Here is a 12,742-nt window from a genome sequence, read left to right as displayed (position 1 = left end):
TATCTGCATCTATTTGTGTATATTTACACACACACACACACACACACACACACACACACACACACACACACTTTGTTGTTGCTGTTGCTAAGCCATTTGAAAACAAATTGTAGGCATAATGACCCTTCACCCCCCCTCCCAAAACATCAACATGTGTCTCCTAAAAACAAGGACGTTCTTCTACACGACTCCAATATGATCACACACAAGAAAATTTAATGTTGAATTAATAATGTCCTTCTAACAATCAGTCCACATAAAGGCAGTAAGTACTATTGCAAGAACTCACATCTTCAACTCCTAGTCCACAGGCAACCTCAGCAGAGGGTTTCTTGGGTACCCCTACAGAAGGGTCGACGCCCATGTGAGATAATACACTGTTTAAAAGGCTTTATACAAATGGGAGCAGTAACTGATCCATTGTCGAGCTTCTTGCCTTTCACAATTAACAATACGTATTGGAGTTCCATTTGTTTTAGCACAGTTGATCTCCTTGATTATTGTTCATTAATTCTCTTTGATCAAAGGGTCACGCAATGCTGTCAGGGGTCATATCACGTAACTGGTTCTCTGCTTCGGTGCATTTTGCTTTGAAGCACCTTCATGTTCAGCCAAGGGGACCCAGAGCACCTCTCGTACCTTGAAGGTGGCCTGGGGACAGTGGGTGGTGACCAGCGATTGCCCTGTCACGCCGTCCCGTGGTGCTGCTGCTTTTTGTCACCCGATGGTTTCATGTCGGTAGAGCATTCACCTTTGTGTAGTTGTCTGCTTTTCACGAGGTTTTCCTTAATGTCTTATAAAACCAAGAGAAAACTGAAAACTAAACACACTGATACTAGTGATGAGAAACGCTGGGCTCACACAGTACGGTTGCGACAGACGTAGAAGTCGTCATGTGTGGCAAAGTGGTCCGTCTAACACCTCATCTGTTGACTTACTGGACTGTAGCTGATTGATTCCCTGTTCAACTCCATTCAAGAAAGTCAAGTCTAAAAGACAGGGTGCATAAGTGATTTTATTACATGTAAATCTTTGTTTGGGATTCTGGGCAGTTTCAAAAAGTGCCTTATTTATGAAAATGGAGTCTGCATGTACTTTAGTGATGCAGTCCCATTTGTTACAAATTGTGTTGACTTCTGAATGTGCATGTGTGTGTGCACATGTGTGCAGATGAATACACACCATTAGAAGTGACGTTGAAATTAGCACCTTTGTCTCACTGGGGTACATGTCCAGGAACTGAAGGAGAATCACAGAGTCAGATAAGCATGGTATTTGTTTTCCTTCGCTTTCTGAGAATTTCTGAAATGGTATTCTATTTTATTATTTTTTAATGTTAATTTTGGAAAGAGAGAGAGAGCGAGCGCAAGTGGGGGAGGGGCAGAGAGAGGGAGACAGAGGATCCCGGGTGGTCTCTGCACTGACCACAGAGAGCCTGATGCAGGGCTCAAACTCACCAACCTCAAGATCATGACCTGAGCTGAAGTCAGATGCTTAACCAACTGAGCCACCCTGAAATTCTATTTTAAACCTACTTTCTGAAAGTATTTTCTCTACAAGCTGCACTTTCTCTCTTTTGTAAACGTGACGGCGTGCTCACTTGCTTTTCTGAAGGGAGTTTTCAAACAAGTGTCTGTCCCCTCATTACTAAAGGGTGGATGTCCAGAGAATTGATCAAAATAATATTTATGTTTTAAGCACATTTAAATACTCTCAGATATTCTTAACAGTTCAGATTCAGCTGCGATTAAAGAGCAAACACCCTCTGGCTGTCTTACATCCCAATCCTGGGGGGAGTGGTCGTAGAGCCCCTCAAGGAGGGTCACGGTAAAGACTTAGAGGTAAAGGCACCAAAATTCTTAGACTCTGACAGACCCAACGGCGATGTGTCTCCCACGGGCGCAGACTACACTTACTTCAGGGCTTCTGGGCAAGAGCGCTCAGGACCTCGGGACCTTGTTTGTGGGTGGGGAGCAATCACAGGTTCTCCTTGTGCCTTTAGCACCTCTGAATGGGAAGTAAGACATTTTAACTCAGTCTTTGTGGAAGAAGGGCAAGTGGGAATGTATGTGGAGAACTTACCGTGGCCACGAGGCGTGCCTGACCCCCTCCCCACAGCCCCCCACCACGCTGCCCGCCCCTTCCCCTGCCTTGGAACATTCATGTAGGAGGGTTGGGTCCCGTGGGTCCTCCCCACCAGCATCGTCCACACTCACTCACTCACTTGCTCACTCACACGCTTGCTCAAGGCCTTTCTGGACCGCCCATCCAATCGCCTCCCACACCTTCCCTGGTCTTTCTCATTCTCCGCCTCGTCTTCATTTATCAACATCTGAAATCATCTTTCTCAATCGTTTGTCCCTTTGATCATCACGTGTCTTCCCCTCTGGAGAGTCAGCTCCACCAGGGACAGAGCTGGGCTTTCTTATTCAGGGCTGCGTCTCCAGTGCTACGGCAGTGCCTGCACTTAGTAGGTGCCCAATAAACACCTGGAGTGTGTGTGAATGAATGGGAGGTTACAGAGAGTGCAGATGGAGCTCTTGTGACATCGCCCTGCCCCGCCACAAGGTCAGACACGGCACTTCCTAGTTGTCACACCCCTGGGAACCGAGGCTGCCCGGCTCTAAGCTCCCTAACCCCTACCTGGCCCCGACCCGAGCCACTCAGCCTAGATTCTCGGGAACTGGCCCCCTTCCAGCTCCCATGGTCAGATGTTGCCTTAGATCTAAACCTTTGCAGCTGAGGTCAAGGTCACAAGGACCCGTGGCCTCCCTCTGACCTTGTGCATCAGTTCCATTGCTTCACCTGCCTCACAAAACAAAAGAGCCCAGACACCACAGCCAGCTTGAAAACAATTCACTGCCCGTTGTTTAGCCATCCATCCGGCATGTAGTTATTGGGCCCTGGGGTTCAGATGATCAACACATTGCTGATATTTTAGTGGAGTCAGAAAGTTAGTAAATGAGTAAATGGACACCATGATTTCAGATGGTGACAACTGCCATGAAGAAAAATAAAACAAGGTGATCTGATAGAGGTGATGGACAGAAAGGGCCTCTCTGGAGTCCTGAACGATGACAGAAGCATTCAGGGCAGAAGAAACAGCAAATGCAAAAGGCCCTGTGGCAGGAATGAATTCAGCATTGTGGAGTATCCACAGAAAGGCCAGTGTTGTTGGAGCAGAAGGACCAAGGGAAAGAGTGGGCAGAAATCAGATCAACGGGGTAAGCAAGATCCTGTTCACATAGGACCTTGTCAGTCCTGTAAGAAGTTCGAAGTGCATTCTAACTGCAAAGGAAGCCACTGGCCCATTTAAAGCAGGAGATGACATGGTCCGGTTTATGTTTTAAGAGATCACTCTGGCTGCTACGCAACAAAGGGAATGTTGGCAAGGAAGAGCAGAAGGAGGGGGATAAATCAGGGGACCAGGGTGGTGGCCTCTCTTTCCATTTTATTTATTTATTAAAAAAAATTTTTTTAACATTTATTTATCTTTGAGAGACAGAGAGAGGCAGAGCATGAGCAGGGGAGGGGGAGAGAGAGAGATAGAATCTGAAGCCGGCTCCAGGCTCTGAGCTGTCAGCATAGATCCCGACGTGGGGCTCGAACTCGCAAACCGTGAGATCATGACCTGAGCCAAAGTTGGACGCTCAACCAACTGAGTCACCCAGGCGCCCCCCCACTTTTATTTTTTAATTTATTTTTTAACACTTATTTAACTCTTAACATTTTAGATGCCACCATGGTGTTCTCAATGGACACAGGCGAGAATCACTTGCCCTGCCTTTCAGAAAAAAAAAAAAAACAGAGAGAAACTTTGGACATTTGAAACTGGCAGGAGATATAAACAGAAAGAATAGTAAATAAAGGTGTAAATGCTTTTATTGAACTACATGTGCTATATATACACCTTTTTCTTTTTTTGGAAACTGATGTTTGTTTTCTATCAACCCTATTTCCATTTTCTGTTGAGACAATATACCTTTCATTCATCCAACAAATATCGAGTGCTCGCTTTGCGCCAGGCACCATTCTAAATGCCACAAAGAACACAAATGTCTAGGTCCCTTTCTCAATAAAATAAACTGTCATTTTAGTTAATAAAAATGTAATAGAAAATAGAATATATAATATAACATGTAATATAAAAATAGAATATAATATAATAACACTATATTATCACTCCTGTTTAAAAACTTTTATTCTCTTAATGTTTTATTTGCTATAGAGCTCACTACTAAAAAAAAAAAAAATAAGAACTAAACAGAATACCATCACGATCCCAGAATTTACCAGACTATTCAAAGGAAAGTGGCCTACATGGTAATCGAATGGGGAAGCAGCCGTAGAAACAGAACATGGTCATTTTGGAAATAGAATGACTAAGGGAGGAAATGACAAGTTCTTGGAGAGGAAATAACTTCAAAGGAGGAAGGTGGGAGACTGGTAGAAAATATGCCGTACAAGTGATATTCGACTGCCCCAGCGTGAGCTGTGAAAAAGGGGAAATAAATAGTTTAGGAGCCATTTCCAAAGGTATGCTCATAAGCCATCTGTGTATTCGATTGGAGGACCCTGTGTCCACACCATGAGGACAGAGCCAGTGGCAAGAAGGCAGTATGTCCCACACCTGCAACAGCAGCTCGGCTTATGAGTTACTGAACACACAGAATTGTTCTTTTTTTCCTTTAAAGTGTTGCTTCTCCTGAGAATCAAGAGCAGCTTGTGTGACGCACCTGTCACAGGCAGTCTGTCATTTGGGGAGAAGAGCAGACAAGGAATGAGACGAGAAAGCAGTAGGGGCCTTCCTCCCTTGGAGATGTTTGCCCTCTGGTTAAGGAAAAGTACAAAGGGCTTTGTGGGATGTTCCCTCCGCTTCAGAATTTCAACTCGCTCCGAGGTTGAAAGAACGCGAGAGTCAGTTACAGATGGCGAGTACTTGAAGTTGCTTTTTTCCTACGCGAATGTTGCCCAGAGTGAGGAGATCAACAAGCATTGTGAGATCAAGGGCCAGTTACACACACCTGTCTCTAACGTTCTGCGTAGTCTCCTAAGGCTTTTTTTTTAATTAAAAAACTTTTTTTAATTTTTTAAATGTGTATTTATTTTCGAGACAGAGAGAGAGAGAGAGAGAGAGAGCAGGAGTGGTGGAGAGGCAGAGAGAAGGGGAGACACAGAATCCAAAGCAGGCTCCAGGCTCTGAGCTGTCAGCACAGAGCTCTACCTGGGGCTCAAACTCATGAACTGTGAGATTATGCCCTGAGCCGAAACCAAGAGTGGGACACTTAACCCACTGAGCCACCCAGGTGCCTCTAGATAATGCATTTTAATGTGCATCAGAAAAAACTAAGACGGGCGCCTGGGTGGCTCAGTCGGTTAAGCATCTGACTTTGGCTCAGGTCTGGATCTCACGGTTCGTGGGTTCAAGCTCCGCATCAGGCTCTGTGCTGACAGCTCAGAGCCTGGAACCTGCTTCAGATTCTGTCTCCCCCTCTCTCCCTCTGCCCCTGCCCTGCTCGTGCTCTGTCTCTCTCTGACTCAAAAATAAAGAAACATTTTCAAAAATTGAAAAAAAAACTAAGATTTGTTCATTGAACGTAATTCTATAGGTAATATTGCTTAGGGAGAGTTGTTTTTAATTGGCTTAATTTAACACGTGACTTGAGTAAAAATCTGTACTGGTGGCCCACGGATATGACGTGCTGTGAATAGTCGCGAGGCCGAAGGAGTGCAGTCTTAGACGAAGCTTCTTCCTTATCCGAGGTCGTACAGTCGCTGGGGACCAATCGAACAGCACAAAACACCTTTTGTATCTCCCCTGCCTTTCGTCTTTGTTTCCCTCCAAAAAAAGAGAGAAAGGAGGAGGAGAGTAAAGGAAGCTAAGAAGGAAAAGACCCTACCTGTGATGTTCTTGCCCCCGCCCTCCTTCCTGGGGTGAGAGAGAAGTATAAGGAAAGAAATCATGCAGGGGCGAGGTGTTGCAGCCACTCGGGAACCCTGCACGGCCACCCCGCTTTCAGGTGAGGTTAGGGAGGCCCCGAGAAGTTCCTAGTTTCTCACTCTCCTCCATTGATGAGCTTCTCACAAGCTGGGACTGAGCCTCAACCACTCCCAGAAGCTGCTTCCAACTTCTCCTTTTTCCGAACTAGGTATGTAAACGATAAGTCAGGGACGCGGCTGGTCAGGAGCGAGCTTAGAGGTGGTGGAGGGGACGCGGCCAGGAATACAGATGCCGGATCTCCAGGGCACAACCAGCTGTAGAACGCAGTTTGGTACAACATGCACCTGTCTTGGGCCAGATCTCAATTACTACAAGGCTTGGTTGATCAAATGTTGCAGCATTTCAATCCTGAGCTTGGATCAAGGGAACCTCGTGCACCGCTCTCCCCAGCACACGTTATCAAACATACAGTAGGTGCTTAATAAAGAATCGTCTGGGCGCCTGGGTGGTTCAGTCGGTTGAGTGTCCAACTCTTTTTTTTTTTTAAGTTTATTTATTTATTTTGAGAGAGAGGGGGAGAGAGCGTGAGCCGAGGAGGGGCAGAGACATAGGGAGAGATTAAGAATCCATAGGGAGAGAATTAAGTTGAGCGTCCGACTTCATCTCAGGTCACGATCTCGTGGTCCGTGAGTTCGAGCCCCGCGTCGGGCTCTGTGCTGCCAGCTCAGAGCCTGGAGCCTGTTCCGGATTCTGTCTCTCCCTCTTTCTCTCTGCTCCTCCCCCGCTCACACTCTGTATCTCTCTCTCTCTCTCTCTCAAAAATAAACATTAAAAACAAAACAAAAAAAATCCCAAGCAGGCTCCGATGCAGGGCTCGATCTCACAAACTGCAAGACCATGACCCGAGCTGAAATCAAAATCCAGATCTTAACTGACCGAGCCACCCAGGCACCCTCCAACTCTTGATTTTGACTCAGGTCATGATCTCATGGTCATGAGATCGAGCCCCACATCAGGCTCTGAGCTGAGTGTGGAGCCTGCTTGAGATTCTCTTTCTGTCTCTCTCTCCCTCTGCCCCTTTCTTCAGCTCATATGGCCTCTCTCTCTCTAAAATAAAGTAAAATATACCTTAAAAAATAATGATAATTGTCAAATTAATAAAGCACTAACAGTGAGTTCTAATAAGGTTCCCATGAATAGGGGAAGTTGACTCAAACATGTTGATCTGGCCAAGACCCAAACCTATTGGAAAACCACGGTATTCAGACATCAGGGAAGAAAACATTTCACTTCCACCGAGTGGCTTTGGAATTTTTTTCTGGCCACAATCGCTTCCTCAAAGTCTCATTATTGGGCGATGTACGGAAGTCCTGTGATGAGTGGCTTCTTCATCCGAACCATCAGGAAGAATTCGAAGCTGGAGGGGTCAGAGTTCGACGCGTCTACAGAGAAATCGCTTATACCTTTGTGCTTGTTCACAGACACCGCCGTCATCCCCGGCCACCGGGCCATTTTCATGGGCCTTAGGAAGACAAGGAATCATTCTTTAAGTTTTTCTTTTTCGCTCGTATATCTTCTCATGTCCAAGTTCACCAGGGTTATTCCCTTCTTTGTCCCCGGTGCCTATAGATACACCCACCATAGTGGCTATTTGCACCCAGAAGGATGGGAGGGAACCAGGGAGCAGATCAAGGGAATGCGTTGGGTGGCCGGGCCCATCCACACCCAGGGCTGTCGGGTCCAGCCCAGATCTGCTCGCAGGAACAGCTGTGAAAAGAGCACTATTCACGCCCAAGTGTTTTAGACCCACACCTGTCGGCACTCCGGCACAAACTGCTACGGAAGACCCTCCCTTCCCAAGCGGCTTCTGCCGGTGTTTTCCAGGACACGGAATGGTCACCTTTAAACACAATCTCCTTAAAGGATCAAGATGAGAGTGAATGTGAGTATCTGAGTTTCTCTCTGCTGGCCTCCATTTCTTTGCAACTCTAACCGTGCGAAGGGGGCCGTGACGTGTTATTTCAAATGTTCCCCCCAAGTCAGGGAAGCCCGGAAGGACGGTCCTCCGATAGCTGTCGCACCGGTGGGACTAACTGAAAGGTGCTCTGTGTCCCGTGTTTTGAAACCAAAAAGAGAGAATTTACATTTTGTTTAAAAAGCTGTATTCTGCTCGGTTAATTTTTTTAAGCTTCCGTGTTCCTCTAAATATAAAGGTAATGGGGGGGGTGGGGAGAAGCGCGTTTCGGTATCTCGCGTTCAGTTAAATGACCTCGGATCCCTTTCTCCACATCCTGGAGCCTCTTCATTCGAGAACTTGTCCACTTGTACAGAGGGGTTGCTGGGGCCGAAGCTCGCTGATTTCCCTGGCCTCCCTGGCAGACAACAGCAGCTTCTCCTCAGCCTTCTCTCCTTTACCCACTTGGCTAAGTCTTTAAAAACCAGCTCCAAGAGAATCAACCCTTCCTTATGTCGCAGGATGATGCAAGAAATCACTCAGCTGTCACTTCATTAAAAAAAAAACAAGCAAACAAAAAAAGCCCGAATATTTCCGAGACCGGAATGCAGATGACTGAACCAGAGCTGTCTCAGGCTCTATGATACCACAAATGAATTCTCTCACTACATTAGGCATGACAAGTGGAAGGATATTAACTGGGCGCCGTTGCAAATCTCAGGGCAAGTTCTGATTACGAAATGCACCATTTTGCTATCTTCCATGACTCTTAGTTCCCTAAACCTGGCGGAACTGTACTTGGAAACGTAAACGTTGCTGTGGAAAGCTATTGAAATCCACGAGGGAAGACAAAAGTTAAGGCAACAGCCTCTTTCTTGGACAATTGTTTCAAAGAGGGATTCTTTTTTTTTTTTTAAGTCCATTTATTTATTTTGAGAGGGGGAGAGAGAGAGCACAAGCAGGGGAGGGGCAGAGAGAGAGGGCAGGGGGGAGAGAGAATCCCAAGCAGGCTCTTGGTTTACAAAATTCTAACTGTACCGAGGGGCGTGGGTTGCAAGCATGTTTTCCTTTAATCCCAAACCTCTATAATTTCCTGGGCTCTGGTTCCTCTGACCAGAGGGAAAGCCCCAACCAACAACTTATGTCATCTTCCAGAAAGATGCTATCCTCACAACAGCATAAATGGGGACATAACATATGCACAGTTGGTCATCCTGATTAAATTAATACTGAATTTTGGAGATTGTTCCATTTCAACTCACATACACTCTACCTCATTATTTTTAATAGCTGTAGAGTATTCCATTATAAAAGTATATCATTATGTACCAGTAATGACAGTCAAGCTATTTCCTAAATTTTTTTTTAAGTTTATTTATTTATCTTGAGAGACGGAGGGTGAGCAGGGGACGGGCAGAGAGAGAGAGGGAGGGAGAAAGAGAATCCCAAGCAGGCATGGAGCCTGACGCGGGGCTCGATCCCACAAACCGTGAGATCATGACCTGAGCGGAAATCAAGAGTCGGACGCTTAACCGACTGAGCCACCCAGGTGCCCCTAAGCTATTTTCTGAATTCTTAAGGCAGGATCTAATTCTGATAAATGGCCACACAACTTACACAACTGAGTTAAAATGTAGTTATCAGCTTACCATTCCTGTCCCCAGGGCACACTCTATCATTCGCTGCTCTGTGAAAATGCACATGCCAACTGGTGGAGTCGGTACCAAGCTCTGCGATTTGTGGGCCAAAAAGGCAAACTCCAGGGTCAAAACTGCCTGTGTTCCATTCTTGGTTCTGTTCCTTGCCCTCTGAGCAACCTTACGCTACTCAATCACCCTCTCTGTGCCTTAATTTTCCCATCTCTCCAACACTAATCACGCTAACTGCTTCATGGGACGGTGAATATCAAGGGAGATCATCAAGGCTAATTACTCATCGCAGCGCTTGGCGCAGATGTTGAAAAAGTGTCGGCCACCCCATCTATGAGCCATTGGCTAAGTCGTAAACTATGACAGTAACAAGATGCCTGGCTCAATATGCGTCCAGAAGATTAAAGGGGAGGGGGCGCCTGGGTGGCTCGGTCGGTTTAGCGGTTAAGCATCCGACTTCGACCCAGGTCATGATCTCGCGGTCCTCAAGTTCAGGCCCCAGGTCGGGCTCTGTGCTGACAGCCCAGAACCTGGAGTCTGTTTCGGATTCTGTGTCTTCCTCTCTCCCTGCCTCTCCCCTGCTCGCACTCTGTCTCCTTCGAAAATAAATAAACATTAAAAAAGAAGAAGAAGATTAAAGGGGAATTTTTTCTTTGATCAATTACAGGAAATTACTTTTAGCTGACACGCCATGTGTAAGAAGAAGGCTGCATTGTTGTGTAGGGTTTGCAAACTGGGAATCCTTTCCAGACCATCTCTGCTGTAACTCCTTACGAGCCTGTCTACCCTCTCTCCTCTTTCCAGAGGTTACCTCACAGAATGCTGTCGCCCATCAACACCTCTCACAGGAGTATCATGAAGATACTTTGTTTCTTCCTCAGGATTGTCCTTCTTCCTCTGTCTTTCTTCCCTTTTTGGACAGTGTGGGTGGGAAAATGGAGGTGGTAAGGGGATTTTGCTTACGCTCTTGGAAACTTTTTTTTTTTTTTTAACATAAGTGCTTTTTAAAATGATGGAAAATAGGGGCGCCTGGGTGGCTCAGTCGGTTAGACGTCCGACTTCGGCCCAGGTCACGATCTCACGGTCCGTGAGTTCGAGCCCCGTGTCGGGCTCTGGGCTGGTGGCTCGGAGCCTGGAGCCTGCTTCTGATTCTGTGTCTTCCTCTCTCTCTGCCCCTCCCCCGTTCATGCTCTGTCTCACTCTGTCTCAAAAATAAATAAACGTTAAAAAAAAATTTAAAAAAAAATAAATAAAATAAAATAAAATGATGGAAAATAAACAGGCACAAACCAACCCACAGCCCGGGTTCTCTCTGCTTTGATCTCTCCAAGCCTGTCTGTGTAGTTACATAGTGTGAAACACTTCCGGTTCATCCAAGGAGAGACGGTTGTCTCTAACGAGGATCAAAGCGCTTTGCTCTGCTCTGGGTCTACGTCTGAGTTTCCGAGTCTGGGCTCAGCTGCGCTGGAGAGATATACAAGAGAAACTTTCACCGATGTGAAAGTCAAAGCTCCCACACCCAGGGAAAGCCTTTGTGAACTTCAGGGATTCATACTTTCCATATGTCAAAAGCTTTGAAATATATACACTGTATGCTTTTTTTAAAGAGATTGTGGTTTATGTGTTACTATGCTCTCCGGATCCTCAGAGGGGAAGTAGGAACAATTCTGCCACCTTCTCCTAAAGAATTCTTGGAAACAAGTCATAGAACCTATGAGACAGAAGCCAAAATGCTACATGTGGACATTTTTCAAAGAAGGATTTTAGTAGAAGACAGGTGCCCATCTTACGAGCAATGAGGTTCTATGACATTGTAAGAGCAGGGGTCCAACCGTCACTCGCTGCTCAGGGTTCCTGCCTCATGTACCGTCTCGATCGTTGTCTGGGGCACTCACTTATTTATTGCTTCCTGCTGTGAGCTGGTGACCTTGTGGTACGATTTACGTTCCCAAGGGAATGATCATATGCCGGCTACTTTGAAAGACACCATCTCGGGGTCTCTTGTATCCCCGGCTGCGAACCTTTTAATTTTAGGAATACAGGAGTCCAGAGGGTGGGGATGGCAATTGTATCAGCTGTGATGCTGATCTGACCCTCGTGAGGGGGGTGGGGAGGAGGAGGCAAGCAGGAAAGGGCAGAGAGACAGAGTCTCAAGTTGCGAGCAGGTGGCTGTTAGTCTTGGCTATAACATAACCGGGCAGGGTGGGGGGCAGGGGTGATTCAGGGCAGATCGCCTGTTAAGAGGAGCCCTGCGCCGAGTCAAAATGCGCTAGCCTCCTGCCCTTTAACTTTGGCTTCGCAAAGGAAAACAGTGTGGGGCCTCTAAGGCCCCAGCAGCGGGCTGGACTCAGCCCCAGAGCGTGTCGTGTGGCCCAAGAAGTTATATTCTAAAATCTGTGTGAGCGTGCCAGTCTCCAGCACTCGGCCTGCCTCACTCACACCCACTCCTGCGATCATGCGAGCCTGCTGCAGCCTACGGATGTCTTTCAAGCAGCTTCTTCTGAAAGTACATGCGTGTAGACTTTAGCGGATCAGAGCAAGAGGTTGACTTGGCTTTGGAGAGGCCATTCGGGCTCAGGAGTCAGGCACACTGGAGTTTGACTCCCCTCTGCCACCGCGGGCTGCTGGGTGACCTGAGGCGGGTCATGTGATCTCTCCCGGGCTCAGGCACACGCCGCTCTGAAATGAGGTAAACCCGCAGACAGCATCTCCCAGGGTCCCCCGTCCTGCCCTAGCGCTCCGAGTTTCTGCCGCTTCGCTCTTCCAAGCGAACTAAAGAAAATAAAAAAACGGAGAGCAGAGCAGAAAGGCAAGCCGGGCTCTTGCAGGGTCTCAAGCTGTGTCCGCCTTCCTGGTCCAGAGAGTGATGAGCGGTGAAGAAGCATGGAAATGAAGCTTCGGCAGGTGGCATCTCTGTAGGCTCGTCTCAACCGGTTCCGCTTAGACTGGTTGCTGCTGCTGCTGCCTCTCTGTGCCGCTGCAGAAGACAGAAAGTACACGCACCAACTGTCTCCATCTGCTTCTCATTTCCCCCGGCCCAGACTGCGTCCCTCCTCCCTTGTCCGGCACTTGTGATCCTGCCCGGTTTTCAAGACTCGCCTCAAAGACCGCCTGCCATCCTTCACTACCTCCTCCCTACAGCTATCCTAAATCCAGCCCGCCCCCCATCTCCCACCCGGACTGGGTGACTGGCTTCGA

The 12,742-nt window shown here is 47.3% G+C and overlaps 2 protein-coding genes across 2 annotated transcripts in view; one reads left to right on the top strand and one right to left on the bottom strand.

The window, feature by feature from the left end:
- CASS4 (Cas scaffold protein family member 4) overlaps positions 1–12,742 on the top strand; it is a 38,546-nt gene that overhangs the window by 2,241 nt on the left and 23,563 nt on the right. The window lies entirely within an intron of this gene.
- LOC102969770 (beta-1,3-galactosyl-O-glycosyl-glycoprotein beta-1,6-N-acetylglucosaminyltransferase 7) overlaps positions 10,811–12,742 on the bottom strand; it is a 78,401-nt gene continuing 76,469 nt past the window's right edge. The window contains exon 4 of the mRNA XM_042980101.1: positions 10,811–12,521. Coding sequence (XP_042836035.1) covers positions 12,208–12,521 — 314 coding nt within the window. The 3' untranslated portion in view covers positions 10,811–12,207. The remainder of the gene's footprint in view (positions 12,522–12,742) is intronic.

The sequence above is a fragment of the Panthera tigris genome, chromosome A3 (genome assembly GCF_018350195.1).
Source record: "Panthera tigris isolate Pti1 chromosome A3, P.tigris_Pti1_mat1.1, whole genome shotgun sequence".
Lineage (NCBI taxonomy): Eukaryota > Metazoa > Chordata > Mammalia > Carnivora > Felidae > Panthera > Panthera tigris.
The sequence above is the reverse complement of the archived record's forward strand: the minus strand, read 5'-3'. Positions and strand labels throughout refer to the sequence as shown.